The sequence below is a fragment of the Solanum dulcamara genome, chromosome 3 (genome assembly GCF_947179165.1).
Source record: "Solanum dulcamara chromosome 3, daSolDulc1.2, whole genome shotgun sequence".
Taxonomy (NCBI): Eukaryota; Viridiplantae; Streptophyta; class Magnoliopsida; order Solanales; family Solanaceae; genus Solanum; species Solanum dulcamara.
The window spans coordinates 5,470,046-5,487,580 of record NC_077239.1 but is presented as its reverse complement, the minus strand read 5'-3'; the positions used below and the strand labels follow the sequence as shown (position 1 = coordinate 5,487,580).

The 17,535-nt window shown below is 30.2% G+C and overlaps 2 protein-coding genes across 3 annotated transcripts; both read right to left on the bottom strand.

Annotated features, from left to right (window-relative positions):
- Positions 1-351: 351 nt before the first annotated feature.
- Positions 352-5,267, bottom strand: LOC129882279 (tropinone reductase homolog). Its single transcript, XM_055956496.1, has 5 exons — positions 5,148-5,267; positions 4,326-4,533; positions 2,326-2,542; positions 688-800; positions 352-591 (listed from the first exon to the last, which is right to left on the bottom strand). Exons 1-5 carry the CDS (start codon positions 5,237-5,239, stop codon positions 424-426), a joined length of 798 nt encoding a protein of 265 aa, XP_055812471.1. The 5' UTR covers positions 5,240-5,267; the 3' UTR covers positions 352-423.
- A 4,664-nt stretch (positions 5,268-9,931) lies between these two features.
- LOC129882278 (tropinone reductase homolog) lies at positions 9,932-17,178 on the bottom strand. 2 transcript variants are annotated; one of them, XM_055956494.1, is made up of 5 exons: positions 16,998-17,178; positions 16,111-16,318; positions 14,574-14,790; positions 11,093-11,205; positions 9,932-10,216 (listed from the first exon to the last, which is right to left on the bottom strand). In XM_055956494.1, exons 1-5 carry the CDS (start codon positions 17,090-17,092, stop codon positions 10,037-10,039), a joined length of 813 nt encoding a protein of 270 aa, XP_055812469.1. In that variant the 5' UTR covers positions 17,093-17,178; the 3' UTR covers positions 9,932-10,036. The 2 variants fall into 2 exon arrangements, with proteins under 2 accessions (XP_055812469.1, XP_055812470.1); XM_055956495.1 differs by lacking the exon at positions 9,932-10,216 and adding an exon at positions 10,223-10,449.
- Between the last annotated feature and the right edge of the window lie 357 nt (positions 17,179-17,535).

The following is a 17,535-nucleotide window of genomic DNA, read 5'->3' as shown; positions in this document are numbered from 1 at the left end:
AGAAGCGTTTTAAGAAAGAAATGGAGAAATTTTGAAAGGAGATATACTGATTAACCTTTATTTCAATCACCATCTTAATTGTATTTTAATGGTACTATTATGTATATATGCATCAGCAATAATCATAACATATTTAGTGAATTAACTTTACAAGTAAGATTTGAAAAAGGTAAATTATACGTAGATTTAAATGAGCCTATTTCTATTAGATTCTCAGCTCAAGTGCAATAAATTCAAGTATAAAAAAGAAAAAAATAGTGTAGAAAGAAGCATAACAACTAACAAGAGAATTGTAGTGCAAAGGCTACAAAAAAAGGAACAAAAACAATAAAAAAAGTGTGATAATAACAATACAGTAAATCACAGACGATAATAAATATAAAAAATAAAAATTATAATAATATGACTAGTATAACTAGATTTTTAAGGATATCCATTGACTGTCATTCCTCCATCGACACAAATAATCTGACCAGTAATATATGAAGAAGCACGTAAGCAAAGAAATGCTACAGTTGCTGAAACTTCTCTTGGCTCTCCCGTACGCTTCATTGGAGCTCGACTAATTAAACATTTAAGCATCTCGTCTTTCTGAAATTTAAAAATGATTTATTTTACAAATAGGAAAAATAAGAAATATTTTGATTTTAAATTAAAATTAGGGAATTATGAAATTGAAAATTTTACATTCATTGACTCAATGAGAGGAGTTCTGATGATCCATGGTGCAACAGCATTGACACGAATGTTGTCCTTTGCCCATTCACATGCTAGATTTTTTGTAAGTTGATTAATGGCTCCTAATATATGAATTAATGGATCAATAACAAAAAAGAAAAAAAAAGTTTAAGTTCTATACACTAATTAAAGTATTTACAAATAAGATCATATGTAAAATCATTATATAATTAATTCACACATGGTCAGTGAATCTTTTTTCGTGACATAATTACCTTTTATCACGATAAAATAATTAAACTTTGCATAGTATAACAAGAAAATTCGTCCTAAAACTATGTGATTATATTAAAGTAATTGAATTTGTATTCACTTTAAAAGTACGTTAGATCACTCATGACATTTTATCATTACACTAAATAAAATTCAATTACTTTAATATGAGTTTTATGTTATAATTGGTAAAGTTTAGTAACTTTGCTATTATAGTGTGTAAAGTTCAATCGCTATAATGAGATTAAAAAAAAAGAAAGTAATTTTGTCACTCAACAATTATATTACGCGGTGGACAAAGTTTGATGATCATACATAAATCATTTTAATGATAATAATTATCATAACCTAGTAATAATATAACAATTAGTTTGCTATCATCGGTTAAACTATATACTAATAATATAATACATTTTATATTGTTGGCAGTATATATAATATAATTTTTTTTAAAAATTGAACATATATAATGTTGGATTTTAGGTGTAAATTAATGGAAAATGAAGTGTTTTTTTTTTCTTTTGAACAGACACCAAGAAAAAAGATGCAATTTGAATAGCACCTTTTCACATGGAAGGATTGTGACTTTTTCAAATAGTTGTGACTTTTTTGACGAGTTGTGACTTCTCATAAAGGTTGTGATTTTTTCAAAGGCTTGTACTTTTTTGATAAGACATAGAGGCTGTTTGGATTGGCTTATAAGTTGCTTATAAGCTGATTTTAACTTTTTTTGAATGTTTGACTGACCAACTTAAAATTATTTTGTGTTTAAAATAAGCCCTAATAAATAGTTGAGTTTATTTGAATGAACTTATTTTAAGCTGTTTATAAGTTGAAAACAGCTTATAAGTCAAAAAAAAATTGGTCTGCACCTACTTTTTTTTAAAACTTATAAGCAATTTTCAACTTATAACCTGTTTAAAAATAAGTCAATCCAAAGAGGCTAATAATAAATACATGTTCATACTATTTTTTATTGACTATAAATAGAGACTTTCTCTCATTTTTCAAATACGAATTTTCTAAGTTTTCTGCTCTTCCTTTCTTGAAAACTCAAGTGTAATTGCACCAATTTGAAGTTCAACAAAATTTGAGGTGTCACTATTCTCTACTGAACTAAATCCTTCTATCGTGAGAGAGGATATATATATTCCATAACCTCCGTACTTGAGAAGAACAATTATAATTTTTAAGGACACATTGTATACAGTGTACTCGATTTTTCATTATTTCATTTTTGTTTTAGTATTATTTCTTGAATAGTGTTTACTGTTCATATATATTTTATTGAATACAGATTTGAGCCAGATAATAACATGGATCCTTTATTCATAGTTATTCAATTGGATCAAAAGGAGAAGATTGAGTTGCTACCTTTGGAAGTAGCATAGATAGAAGAAGAAGGTATTGAAGCAATTCCAGCTGCAGATGAGAGGAACACAATGCTTCCATTTCCAGAAGCCTTTAACAAAGGATGAGCAAGTTGAGACAAGTGGTATGAAGCTTCAACATTTATTTTCATTACCATAGAGTAATCTTCTGCACTAGTTTCTGTGGCTTCTTTTGCCACAGCAATACCAGCATTGTTCACCTATTTTAAAGCAAAAAATTGGTATGTCATATTTGTAACAAACATCAGGTTTCAGTTCCATTATACAAATTAGGCTTTTAAAGATATTGTATATATTCGCTTTCAGATTTGTATATTCGTTTCTAAATTTATTTTACAAATTTATATATTTGCTTCCAAATTTGTATATGAGCCCTCAAATTTGTATAATAGAAAATTTCATTAAATCGTAGTCAATGCACGTAGTTAATTGAAACTATACCCTTACCGTATAATATAATAATAATATTTGTCAATCTGCGTAATTTCCCCTTTTTATAAAGGGTATTTTACTTAAATTCCATAGTGAAAAACCCAATTACAATTTATCCCGATTTTTTTTGGTAATTATCCAAATTCCTTTTTTTCAATCTGATACGAATGACGCTGATACATCGCGATTTGATACATAAGTCCTTTTCATAATGCATCACTAGTTGATACAAACCAAATATTGTAATATCAATAAGACTTATGAATCAGCTAATAACACCTAATATATCATGAATACAACAAAAATACCAGTAAAATTTATGTTTTACTGATACATTTTGTGCTTGGTTTGTATCAACTAGCGATGTATCATGAAAATGACTTATGTATCAAATCGCGATGTATCAGCATCATTTCTATGTATCAGAATAGAATTTTTTGAAATTTTTATAAATGGTAGGAAATAATTGAAAATATATAAATATAAGATGTGTAATTTGAGTAACTGGTAAAGTTGCTGCCATGTGACCAGGAGGTCACGGGTTCAAGCCTTGGAAACAGCCTCTGGCAGAAATGCAAGGCAAGGCTGCGTACAATAGACCCTTGTGGTCAGACCCTTCCCCGGACTCCGCGCATAGCGGGAGTTTTAATGCACCGGGCTGCCCTTTTATAAGATGTGTAATTTGATAATTTTTCCTTTTATGATAATTTTTCCTTTTATAGACCCTTGTGGTCAGACCCTTTCCCGGACTCCGCGCATAGCGGGAGCTTTAATGCACCGGGCTGCCCTTTTATAAGATGTGTAATTTGATAATTTTTCCTTTTATAAATCACCCCATATCTCCTCACATATCATATGGGCCTAGCTTTATTTTATTGGGTAAGTGCACGGAAATATTCTTACATAGTTGATAGCATTGAGATTCTATCTCATGGCCCAAAATCATTATTTGCTTTGATGACATATTATTAAATTGTGTTAGCATCAATTTGTTGAAGTTTTTGCAGGAATCGTCACTATTTTGAAATTGTCTTTAACTTGTTTCGCTCCTAATATGATCTTTAATTTTTATCTTTATAGCTTATTTAATAAAAACTATGTGGGCCAAAATACCTTATTTATTAAAGAGAAACTTACATAAATATACAATATTAAGAAAATATTTATCATCTATAGCAATAATTTTTTTTTCACTGAACACTTATAATACAGTTTTAATACATATTGCAGAGGACTATTTATAAAACATAAATAATACAAGTTTTATAGATGAATAATATATTTTTCACATACTTTAATAAACTTATAATACATTTTGTCAGTTTCTTACTACACAAACATAATATATACTTTAAAACACTTATAATACATTTATATTATATGCATAATTCACTTTTAATACAAATGTATATTTATCATAATATTGCTATGTATTGCTATAAATTGTAATAAATAAAAAATATCGCTAAAATCAATAATTAATTTTTAAAAAACACTCAATTAAGTAATTTTTCCTTTATTAAACAGAGGAAGTAACAAATTTAAACTTACTAAAATATTGAGCTTCCCATTGAACTCAAGGCCAGTCATTTCCATAAGCTTTTGGCGTTGGACTTGTGATGCCAAGTCGCAAACTGAACCTGAAACCTTAAACCCTTTACTTGTCCACTTGCTCAAGCATTCTTCCAGGTCCTCCTTACTACGTGAACATGTATACACATGTGCTCCAAATCTCCCTAGTTCTTCTACAATGGAAAATCTTGAAACCAAAAAATAATAATATAATAATGTTTTAACTAGTTCTACAAATATTTTTACATAATCACAATTCATAACACTGTCATAGTTTATTTGGCTAAGTTTTTGCAAACATAAAAAATGCTTATTTTAAAAAGTTAAAAGGTGTTAGATGAAGTTTTTGAGAAAAATAAATTAAGCGTTTTTGAATAATAATAGAAGCTTCTTTGCAGAAGCTGAAAGAAGTAGATTCTCTGAAAAAAGCATTTTCTCAAAAGTCTGACTAAACACAAATTGCTTCTCTAGTAGTATTAGTACAAGTCATTCCTGAATTGATTAACCAAATACAAATTGGTACTCTTCAAAAGATTATTATTTTTTCAAAAATATACTTTTTAAAATAAGTAAATTCTCGAACAAAATAGTTATATATTGTAGCAATTTGTGTTTGGCTAAACACTTCTGATAAAGAAAATAATTTTCAAGGGTAAAGTCTCTCAACTATATCTGAAAATGAACTGATTATCAATAAAGAGAAAACAAATTTTCTTCTTCTCTTCTTACTCTTCTAATTTAGATAGACTTGTCAGAAATCTCAAATCAAGATTATATTCCAAATTATTGAAAATTACTTACCCTAAGCCTCGAGTACCCCCAGTAACAAGTGCAGTTGTGCCATTAGCAAATGACCATATTCCATCTCTTGTTAAACAATCTATTTGAGCCATTGCTAGTTTATGTGGGATCTGCCTAATAATTCACTACAATGGATATATTAAAAAGCAAAAGATACTTCGTTAAATAATTTATATACTACTTTTTCTTTTGACTAGTAAATGATCTACCCTTTCACGAAACTATTAGTCAAATTTAATCATCCAAACAATTAAAAAATAAAAAAACTTACGACTTCCTTTGTACTACAAACATCTTTTTCCTTTTCATGAATCAATTATCAAACTTGAGGTTAGTTGATAAACATTTTTTCTATTTTCCACCTGACATCTAAATTAGGATTTTGATTAATTTAGATTTCTCCTGAATAAAGCTCAAGATTTTTCTGTATTCAAGGTTTAAATTTAAGATCAATATTTACGGATGAAAGGATTTTATCTACATGGGCGAATTTATTATGAAAATTATAGTGCACGTAAATTTATGATTTGTTCACAAAATTAAGAATTTTATGTGTATATATATTTTTAAATTGATCTAATATTATCCGTTAGACACATATATGCTTAAAAAAGATTGAATGATGTACTTGATTAAATGTTTGGTTATTTACTTAGAGTAATAGGGATAAATTCCAATTTAGTACTATTATTTTCCTTCTTCAATGATTCACCCATATTCTAGAAATCCTACATCCACATTTACTTATCTATCTCATTACAATACCACTCGTGAGAAAACATTTGATTGTTATGTTTTGACTTGACACGAAATATAAGAAGGTAAAAAAACTTTTGAATATTCTTATGATTTTAAATTAAATATATGTCATATACCAAAATATGATTAAATCTTATGATTTTAAACATGAAAAGTTCAGATTAAAAAATTACCCAAAAAAATAATATATTTTTTTTAAAAAATAAAATTAAAACGAACGAAATGTTTCACAGTCTTAGATGGCGAGCCGTGCGGCGTGTACTTTTAAAACAATGCGATGGACGAGAGAAAAAGTAAGCAGTGAGAAAGTTATTCCCTTCCATTTTCATATTTTCTCGTTGGTCTAATATATTCTGTACTATTTTTCATTGACATTTTAGTTAGATATTTCCCCATTTCACAATTCTATCTTTTGTAGCCAGTTTTTCCACTATTGACTAGTCTGAGGATGAACTTCCATTTAGGACAACCCTTGTTATTATACACTAATTTCCTCCGCAATATCTTCATGTATAGTTACTGTATATTTTATTTATAGGTAAATTATATTTAACTTGAAGTGTATCAAAATGTATGTTAAGTGTATAACTCATGTATATGTAAGCTATATTGTATAGTCAGTGTATACTTTTCATAACTTTTGACAAACTACATTGTTGTAACAACCCCTAAAATGTTGTATGTCGGTATTTCAATTCTCGACGAAAATAATACAGCCTCTGTATTTTGGGCATAACTTTTCATAGGTTGGTCCAAATTAGGTGATTCAAATTTCTGGGTAATCACAACATCCTTACCTACAACTTTCATGAAGAACATAACTACAAATTCAGAGTATAAGTAGGTCAAATAAATTAATCTTTGCAAGATATAGTGCTGTGACGGAATTGAGTGTTGATAGAAGAAAATTCATATCTCACTGTAGGTTTATCCAAATTGGTTGATTTTTGAACGATATGAAACTAGACTTCCATATCTACAATTCTTATGAAGACACCAAATTCTAATAAGGAATTTATCTTATTCAAACGCAGCTTCGAAAATGAGTATTCTGTTAAAAAGAACTCATTTTACCTACTATGGAAACATCTAGATGCATTTGACATCATGCATGACATAAATTGTCCTCCATTTAACATCATCCATGACATCAATATATTCCATTAAATTTTCAGATTTTTCTTTATAATTATTTTATTTATTGTTAGGTCCCTCTTTCCCACCTATAAATACCCACCTTATTTCCTCATTTTATTCATCAAGCTTTCTTAAGCATTTCTTCTCTCTATATACTTCTTCTCAAATATAGTTTTAGTTTTAGTAGTATAAAAATACTACTCCGGTGATTCTTATACTCCGGGTAGTACACAAAACGCTCCGGCGAGAAGAAAAGGCTAGGGGTCCAAGAGTGTTCCAATTCGGAGTAAACCTTCGGATTTAAGGTATGTAAGACTTTCATAGCATCGGATTGAGTTCGTCCATGCGCCCAATATTTAAATTCATTATAATTGAGTTATAGTTGAGTTTTATCCAAATCTTGAATTCTAAATGAATTAATTCTTCTTCTATTGAGTTAGATATACTTATGCATTAATATTATTATTATTGTTATCTCTCATATTATTGGAATTATTGTTCATGGCTACTTTCCCATGAATCCTAATTGATTTGATGTTCATGAATATTTTTACACATGTTTTGAGTAAAGATGTTGGCTTTTTATTATTTTTATTGATAAAAAGAGAGTTATATGAATTAATACTATATATGTATTTTATTGAGTTTTGAAAGAGCAAAAGAGTTGAATTTGAATGAATTTGAGAAAAATGATATTTTGAGTAAGATGTTTTGATGAGATGTAAATGATGTTTTTGGAAGTATAATGATTGATGAACATGAAATGAGATGAGTTTGATGATTTAAATTAAAGTCCAATGAGACTAGATGATGAGTTTAATATGAGCACATATTTTGGGAGTAGTATTGAGTACAGAGTTGGGTAAGAGTTTAATTGACTCAAACCCCAGAACTACGTAGCCAGCGTAGGATGAAGGCTATGCCTCTTAAGTCCCAAAAAGAGGACTTTGATGAATGGATCCAAGATGGTGATGTATTTTACCCTGGCAAGGTATTGGATGGATGTGGCAACGACATCGCTTCGTTGTATCATCGCTAGCTCATAAGTGATGGTTGTCGGTTAGAGAAACTTCCAACTGAGTAAGCATTGCTTATTACTATTATTTTTATTATTATATTTTAAACTTGCATTACATATTCATGTTGAGATGATGTTGAGTTCTGAGTTGAGTTTTCTTGAGAGGAGTTTCTTGATATCTGTCCTTACCTTCCTGCCATTTTACATACTCGTACATTCCACGTACTGACGTCATTCGACCTGCATCATTTTATGATGCAGATACAGGTGTTAGAGATCCTCAACAGGCGCATCGTTGAAGATCATTTCTTTTCAGCTATTTGGTGAGCCCTTCTTGTATTCGAAGGAACTCCTTATCCTTTTACTATTGTTGAGTGTGATGTTTCTTTTGAGGTAGCCATGGACATGTCATTGACACCATCTAAGAGTATTAGAGGCTTCATAGACAGAGTCTGATGATGTAATCGGAGTAGTTCTCCTTAGAAACTACTTCTTATAAAAATTATCTATTTTTCCTTTGATTATGACTAGCCCACATTAGTATTCTTAAGTCTTCCGCTGATGAATAAATAAGAAATGAGACCAAGTGGTTCTCTCGGAAGCCAGAAATGGTTTCTGAGTGCCGGCCACGCCTAGGGTACCCTCTCGGGGCGTGATAATTGTATAGTTAGTATATACATTCTATGACTTTTGACTATTTTTTATGTAAATACAACATGGCAATATTTGTTGTAAATTAATTACTTTACGAAACTACCTAATTATACAAATATTTGTACCAAAATTTACTAATTCTCTTTATATTTTGAAAAAGTTACATATTGTTTCACTAATTAATAATTACATATCAGATTTCAAATCAGATACACCTAGATATACACATTTTTGCTACCAGATACACTCTAAAATATAGATTCATAAGGAGAGAGGAGAGCGAGAGAGTCTGTGTATCTCAGATACATGTGAATCACAGTAGATACATGTATCCGGGATACCAGATACATTCTAAAATACAGATACAAAGGGAGAGGCATGAGTGAGAGAGGGAGAGAGGAGAAAGGTGAGCGAGAGAGTCAGATACATGTGAATACACTTGGATACAATGTATATAAAATCTATTATACTTAATTTTGACCCCTTATATCCGAAATACATATATTTGGATGCACTAAATATATGTTTTCGAAGTTTGAATTCTAGTAAATTTGTAATACTAGAAACTTGCGTAAAAGAAGGTAATTTTTCCTAAAATAGTGAGATTTGTGTTGTTTTCCCTTACTTTATTGTATATATTTGAAACTATCCCTAAAATTTCCTTAAGTTCTTTTCAAATTTAGTCCATGCCAGGAACCTAATCAACTAAAATTAATGAGAAGCACATAGAATTATAGCCTAAAATCAACAGAACACAGAACACTGGGCCTCACACTCTTTTACTCAGGGTGACTTGCACAAATTGGTTGTTTCTGCCCCGCTATTTAAAGAGTCTTTGTGTGAAAATAACATCATTCAACCTGTCTAATTAAATTATTTACATGTCTAATAAATCTTGCCTTGTTCCATAGTTATATCGAGCGGACAAAACTTTGATAAGTTTCCATTCTACGTAAAATTATTCACAAGTTTTTTCATATTGACAAAACTTGTCTTGTTCACAAGTTATGCAGAATGGACATAAATTTAATACAATCTTCATTCCATCTATCTTGACAAATTTTGTATGTATTGTTCAATTGCTCAGAAGTTTTGTCGAATTGCAATATTCATCTGTGTTTAATTATTCTAAACTTCATCACATATATATATTCACTCACATATATACTAATAAAATTATATCTTAGGCTTACAACCTAATAGTGATAGCTTAATATAAAAAAAAATCATCATAAATTCATGATTTCATCAAACAAATTTAGAAAAGTTGATCTTGCATATCAATCAAGTATTACATTACTATTCAACACAAAAGAATTAGTTAATAAGAACCATTAATTGTGAGTCCACCATCAACACATATAACTTGACCAGTAATATATGAAGCAGCAGGGAGGCAAAGGAATGCCACCATTGCTGAAACTTCTTTTGGTTCTCCAGCTCTAGAAATTGGTGTTCTATTAACACTTCTTTCAATATGTTCTCTAGTCAATGGATCTTGCTGGGAAAAAAAATCAGATAAAATGTTAGTAATGGCATAACATTTCGTTCACATTGATTGAATCCCTCACAAAATTATGTCTTACGATACGATGAGGAGTAACCCTCTTCTTTTCCTTTTCGTTTCTTTGATAAGCTAGAGTGTTAAAGGATGAGTTCTTCATTTCTGGTTTTGTAATACAGAGGTCAGAGGTAGCCCTCCTCTATTCTCCTTTGGCCTATTGAGAATTTTGACTTAAAAAAAAGGAAAAAATAATTTTAAATATGATAGATACAAATAACGAATGTAACAAAATATTATCCCGATGCATTTAAAAATTGTCAGATTGTCTGACATTGAAGGAAAATTTTCACCTCAAACTAAATTTTAAGATCGAGTCAGATTCATTAATTTTCTTATCATCAGTACGACACATATTCATATTCTTAGTTCACTCAATTTTGGACCCAATATCATGTTATATATATGTGACACGAGTTGTTCAAGGGCGTGCAAAGATTTTATATTATCTCACGTTGGTGGAGGGAATGAATTGTAATTTTGTTAGACAATTCTTAATTCATGAGTTAATTTAAGGAGTTGAATGAAGCTTAATATACAATTCTTGTGAGAAACACCTAAATCCTAATTAATTTGACTATAAAACACAGACGTATTACAAAAATACTCTTTTTCATTGAAGAAAAATGGCTAAGGTTTGGAGTGAAAAACTAAGTTTTGCATTTAGAGGACTTTTAGATTGTGAACATAGGGAGTTCGTCTGTATTGTTAGGATTCTTAACATTAATAACTCAAATCATAGTTAACAGTAAACTATTTTCACAAAGAGAAATTCGTAAGTCTCCTAATTATGAAGATACCAAAAACGAAGGTTACCTTCGCTGCTTCGATGAGGGGTGTTTCGATAATCCAAGGTGCTACTGCGTTCACTCGAATATTGTCTTTAGCCCATTCATAAGCCAAATTCCTTGTAAGTTGATTCATTGCTCCTATTTAGATGAAAAAAATACAAAAGAATTTTATATGTTGGTATTATTAGAACATGTTTTTAATTTCTACGAAAACATTTTTTCATCAAATATCGAAAAAATGACTTTTTTCACTAATAGATAGAAGTCCTTTTTCTTTTGAACTTCACTTTGTTTCAACTAACATTTGGATATTATTTTTAATCTTCCATACTCAAAAGCTTCATCAAAACAATATCCGATTTTCTAATATGATTACGGTAATCATTTAAAATTTATTAAATATAAATTTATAGAATTATTCAATTTATATTAAATTTAAGATATATTAGTCCAAATAAATATTTTGGATTAATAAAATTGGGTCAATTATTTAAGTCCAATATATGTGGATTTAATTAAAAAATTCAAATCCATTGATTTGGCTATAAAGATGACCCCACTTTATTAAGCCGGATATCATCTCATCCTAGATGCCCACTTTCATGCCACGTGTCAAAGTTACGTGGCAATTCAAGTCAAATTAAATAAGCTACTAGAATTATGCCATGTGCCAAAGTTATGTGGCGATCCAAGTCAAATTAAATAAGCCACTAGAATTATGCCATGTTCCAAAGTTATGTGGCGATCCAAGTCAAATTAAATAAGCCACTAGAATTATGCCATGTGCCAAAGTTATGTGGCAATTTGTGGCGATCCAAGTCAAATTAAATAAGCCACTAGAATTATGCCATGTGCCAAAGTTATGTGGCGATCCAAGTCAAATTAAATAAGCCACTAGAATTATGCCATGTGCCAAAGTTATGTGGCAATCCAAGTCAAATTAAATAAGCCACTAGAATTATGCCATGTGCCAAAGTTATGTGGCGATTCAAGTCAAATTAAATAAGCCACTAGAATTATGCCATGTGCCAAAGTTATGTGGCAATCCAAGTCAAATTAAATAAGCCACTAGAATTATGCCATGTGCCAAAGTTATGTGGCGATCCAAGTCAAATTAAATAAGCCACTAGAATTATGCCATGTGCCAAAGTTATGTGGCGATCCAAGTCAAATTAAATAAGCCACTAGAATTATGCCATGTGCCAAAGTTATGTGGCAATCCAAGTCAAATTAAATAAGCCACTAGAATAATGCCACATGTACATATGACATGTTCTGACCAATCAAATTAAAGCTCTTCACCAAAAAAATGTGATTGGTCAGTTCAAACCAACCAATCAAATCGCACCCTCATACCACTTCCTACAACTATAAATAGGGGTCCTCATTATTTTCAGAGGGAGGGTTTTGAAGAACAAGAAGAGAGCTCGTGGATCAAATGCCATAAATTTTCTACAAAGCTACAAAGTTCAAGTAATCAATTTCAAACTCAAGTTCAAGATCAAGAACGAAAGAAAATATCAAGAAGTTCAAGATCAAGTTACCTGTTCATATTTATTATTCGTAATAACCATACAAGTGTTCGTGACGAATAATTCAAATCCAAATTTGAAGACGAAGATTCAAGATCAAGCTATTCAAGCTCTTGACTCTAAATCAAATTCAAGTTCAACATATTACATATTATTTGAAGAATCAGAGGATTATCATAGAGATTGTAACACGCACTACATTTTGAAATCAAATATTACACTTTGTTACTCCAATTTTCCGATCTTGATTATTTATTTTTCTCGGTTCGAAAATTTATTGTTTACAATTACTAATATATATATTTTTTTGTTAAACTACCAGATGGTAGTGATGTTATATACCCGCAAAAAGTTATAGAGGGGGGCTTTGCCGGACCTCGGAATACAACAGTCAGTTGACTGGATATATAACCAATCCAGCCAATATGATTACTAATATTTAATTTAGAGATAAGTATTGAAAACACTTCTAAACTTGGCGTGAATTAATTCTTTAGTCTCTCAATTATTGATAGTCTTAAAAACACTCATCTACTTGATTAAGTGAATTAAAAACACCCCCCTTATGTCATGTGTCATCCACCCATGCCTATATGTGAAATTTTCTAATGTTACATATAAATATATAGTAAGGAAAAGAAGAAAAAACATTTAAATGATTAAATGCTAAAATTTAGCAATTAAAGAAGAGAAGAACTTTTTTTTTAAAAAATAATTTGTTTTCTTACCCCACCGCATCCCCTACTGGCCTACCCAGTTAATCAACCCCACCACTTCTCTCAACCCCTTCCCCCCCCCCCCTTAAAAAAATCTTTTAATTTTTTTCTTTAAAATTTTTTATTTCACACCACCGCCTATCGGACACTTACTTTTAAAATAAAATATTTTTTTTCTTATCCATTCCACACCCTATCCCTGCCCCTCATCCCACCCCACCCAAAAAAAATTAAAAGAAATTATTTTGAGGGCGAGTGGGTAATGAGGTATGGGGTTGGGATACTGAATAGGGGCAATGGGGGTGAGGTAATAAAAAAATTATTTTTTAAAAGAAAAAAAGTTCTTCTTTTCCTCTTTAATTACTAAATTCTTAAAATTTAATTATTTACATGTTTTATTAAATATATATATCTTTTTCTCTTTAATTACTAAATTCTTAGCATTTAATTATTTACATGTTTTTAAATATATATATATATATATATATATATATATATATATATGGCATACGAGGGGTGTTTTTAAATTCACTTAATTAAGTAGTAGGATGTTTCTAAGGCTGTAGTTGGATGACAAAAATAATAATTCATGTATTTATCATTATGAATTGTGGTAGGATGATTGGGATCTTCCATACTTAACTATGTTGAGAAAATGATAATCACACCCAGGATAATATCCACACTAAATATCAATAAAAAAGAGAATAACGACGACACTAAAGATTATAACAGAGCTAATATGATACCCGAATAAAGTAATATAATAATTTTGATGACAAATTGGTAGTGTCAAAATACGACTACACTTTTAAAAGAACAACACTCTTTTATATCATACAACTCACTACAATATTACTCCCACTCTATTTTTCTCACAGACTAAGAATTAGACTGTGGATTACTTTCACTGCTCTCTATTGCACTCTCTATTTAGTGTGTTTTCAAATGTCAATTGATACTCTATTTATAGAGTAACTTAACCTCTTGCTGACTTCGCTAGTGATTTATGTCAACTTCTACAAAGTTTGGCTGCCAACCTTCATCAAAATTTGACTATCAATTTCAACAAATGTGACAGCCAATTTCTACAAAATTTGGCTGCCAACTTCCACCAAAATTTAACTATCAACTTTAACAAATGTGACTATCAAAGCTATCAAAATTTGATCCCACAAATTAGAGGTCCCATGTTCGGGTCCTTAGAACTCAAACAACATGTATCACATGAGTAACATATTAATTGAATGAGGATTACCTTTAGTTGCTGAATATAAGGAATTTATTGGAGATGCCACAAGCCCAGCAACAGAAGAGATGAAGACAATGCTTCCACTTCCTGAGGCCTTCAAAGTTGGGTGTGCAATTTGGGAGATGTGGTGAGAAGCTTCAAAATTGGTTTTCATGAGAATAGAGTAATCCCTCTCAGTGAACTCTGTAGCTGGCTTAACTATTAGTATACCTGCATTATTTATCTATCCCAAAAAACATAAAAGGTTAAATATCTTCTGTCAGATTTAGAATCACTAACGGAATTGGAAAAATAAAAATGTAGTGCATCGAGTTTGACCTTGAAACCTTAATGTGAATTTTGAATGTCTAAACCAGTAAGTCAACATCTAGTCTTGAGATTCAAAATCTAAATATCTTCTAGCTATACAACACACAATATCACATTCCCTCCATCTCTCTATATATATGTACTTTTATTTCTATTAATTTTTAAAAGTATAATATTTTCTTATATTTTAAAAATAACTTAATTTTAAAATTTTATTTATTTTAAATGAGATAACTTTTAATCGCAAAAATATTTATGCGTTAAACATTAATCTATCACAAATAGTGGTTAGAACAAAAATTTTCATTAAAAGTGTTCAAAAATATGAAGAGGTAAATACACGAAGAAACCAAGAGGATTCAACATCTACTATATATGCATAGAAAATATTTTAACCTTGTATATATATTATGTAATTTTTAATCGAAGGAGGTTCACTCCATGAGTTCAATTGGTCATTTCTCTTTCGCTCACACCTTTAGAGAAGGTAACAGTACTACGACTGATTTGCTCGCGAATATGGCTGAACAGTGCAAAACAACTACCTTCTTCATTGAGGCTATAAATCTTCCTTCTAAGATTACATCCACCTTGAAGAATGATGTAGTTGGCAAGCCCAACATTAGAATTCGAGTGAAGAAGGGCAACTTCATATTCGACCCTGGCTAAATTTTGTTTGGTTGCTTCTAGTTTTATGGATTCTACAATTTTTTGTAAGCTTATGTGATGAGGAGCAACCCTCCTCCTTTTTCTTTCTTTTATTTTGATAAGTTAGAGAGCAAAGATGTGCCTCACTCCTAGTTTTGTAATGCGGAGGCCAGGTTGCACCTCCCTCCATGCTCCTTTAGCTTATCTATTGAATCCATTTTGAGGGAACCTTCGGAAAAAAAAAAGGGGGTTTGGATGACCTCCTTATCCTTACTAGGTTTCGCCTCGGCCCCTGACTAGTGGTGAAGTTAGGATGCTTGCCAAGGTATTCAATTATATATATATATATATATATATATATATATATATATATATATAAAAGATCTTTTGATTTATATATATAATATTATTGTCTATATGCATAATATAATTTTTCGACGAATGTTATTTTAGTAACCACTCTTGAGTCTATGTAGCTATGTCACTGGCCTTGATCAGAAGTTTTTAGAGGTTTAAAGCCTAAATAAAATGTATCACATAAATTAAAACGAAAATACACTAAAATTCTTTTAAGAAAAAAACTTACTAGAATGTTGAGCTTTCCTTGGAAAAAATTGATAACCTTCTCCATAAGCATCTCTCTTTGGGGTCTTAAACTCAAGTCACACACACATCCTTCTACTTTGTACCCTTTGCCTCTCCATTTCTCTAAACACTGATCAAGTTGTTCTTGGTTTCTACAACATGTATAAACTGTTGCACCAAATCCAGCTAATTCTTCTACTATGGCATGCCTATTTTCCGATTCAAAGAAATGAAAAATAATATCAACACTGACGATAATAACAAATTCAGTATAAGAGGGGTTTGAGAAGAATGAAGTGTATGCAGTTTTATCTTTATCTTGTAAAGGTAGAGAGGTGATTTTTGATAGAAACTTTGGCTCAAATAAAGTATAACAAAATTAAGTACACAAACAAGATACAATAATAACGCAGAAAAACAATATCACTGTTCTCAAATAAAATATTCTAATTAAATGGTCTAAGTAAAGAATTTAACACTATATAATAATTCTTTTTACATAATTTCTCGAAACCGTTCATAATAAGTGAAACTAGTTTTCCTGTTTATAATTAGTGAAACTAGTTTCTCGAAAAATAAAACAAATAATTTACGCTATTATAGATTAAAAATTACACTTTGAAGAGGAGTAAAACGGTATGTACGGGTTCGGCTGAATGCAAAAGCTTTCATCTGAATCATGCATTCGTATTAATAAATCTACTAATTACGTAATACTCAGTCACTAACACCTAATATTGCTATCTTAAATTTAGAACCAATAAAATAAAAAAAAAATAACTTAAATAGTCGTTCGCCCATATAATCAATATATATTGATTAAAAAAGATAAAACAAATTAGTAAAATCGATAGATATATGAAACACTTGAGACTCAAATAAGTTTACCCTATCCCTTTAGTGCCACCAGTAACAAGGGCAGTTTTCCCTTGAAGAGTCCACCTTCCATCTTCATTACTATTAGAGTCCTTTTTTTCTGCCATTGATGATTTTTGCGAGTTAACTTCTGTTGAATAGGAATTAAACAATATATTTTTGTGTTAAATAAGTAACAAAATGTACTAAAGGGGTCATGAAATAGTGGTCCAATTACAGCTGTGTAATATTATAGTCACAAATTTATTGGCTAGCTAGTATATGTCATGTCAATTAGTAATACAAAATATATGTGGCCGTCCTGAAATCACAATGGATCCTCTATCTCTTTATTATCTTCTTGTTTTTATTTATCTGTCCTTCGACCACAACATTAATTAATACTCTTGTGTTTTTAAATGTTTGTCATGTTTTGTTTTGTACATTCTTTAAGCTTAGTGGATAATTTGATTAGATTATTCTTATTTATTATTTTTTTTCTATTTAATATTCCTTTTTTTGCACCACATTAATTTCTCTCATTTTTATGACACTCAGTTTGGAGGGTTAT

Coding starts and splice junctions, on each gene's coding strand:
- LOC129882279 (XM_055956496.1), bottom strand. CDS start 5,239: ATGGCTCAAATAGATTGTTTAACAAGAGATGGAATATGGTCATTTGCT. Junction 4,534..5,147: donor GGGGGTACTCGAGGCTTAGG/GTAAGTAATTTT, acceptor TTTGGTTTCAAG/ATTTTCCATTGTAGAAGAAC. Junction 592..687: donor CTCTCATTGAGTCAATGAAT/GTAAAATTTTCA, acceptor TTTAAATTTCAG/AAAGACGAGATGCTTAAATG.
- LOC129882278 (XM_055956494.1), bottom strand. CDS start 17,092: ATGGCAGAAAAAAAGGACTCTAATAGTAATGAAGATGGAAGGTGGACT. Junction 16,319..16,997: donor GGTGGCACTAAAGGGATAGG/GTAAACTTATTT, acceptor ATCGGAAAATAG/GCATGCCATAGTAGAAGAAT. Junction 10,217..11,092: donor CCCTCATCGAAGCAGCGAAG/GTAACCTTCGTT, acceptor TTTTTTTCCCAG/CAAGATCCATTGACTAGAGA.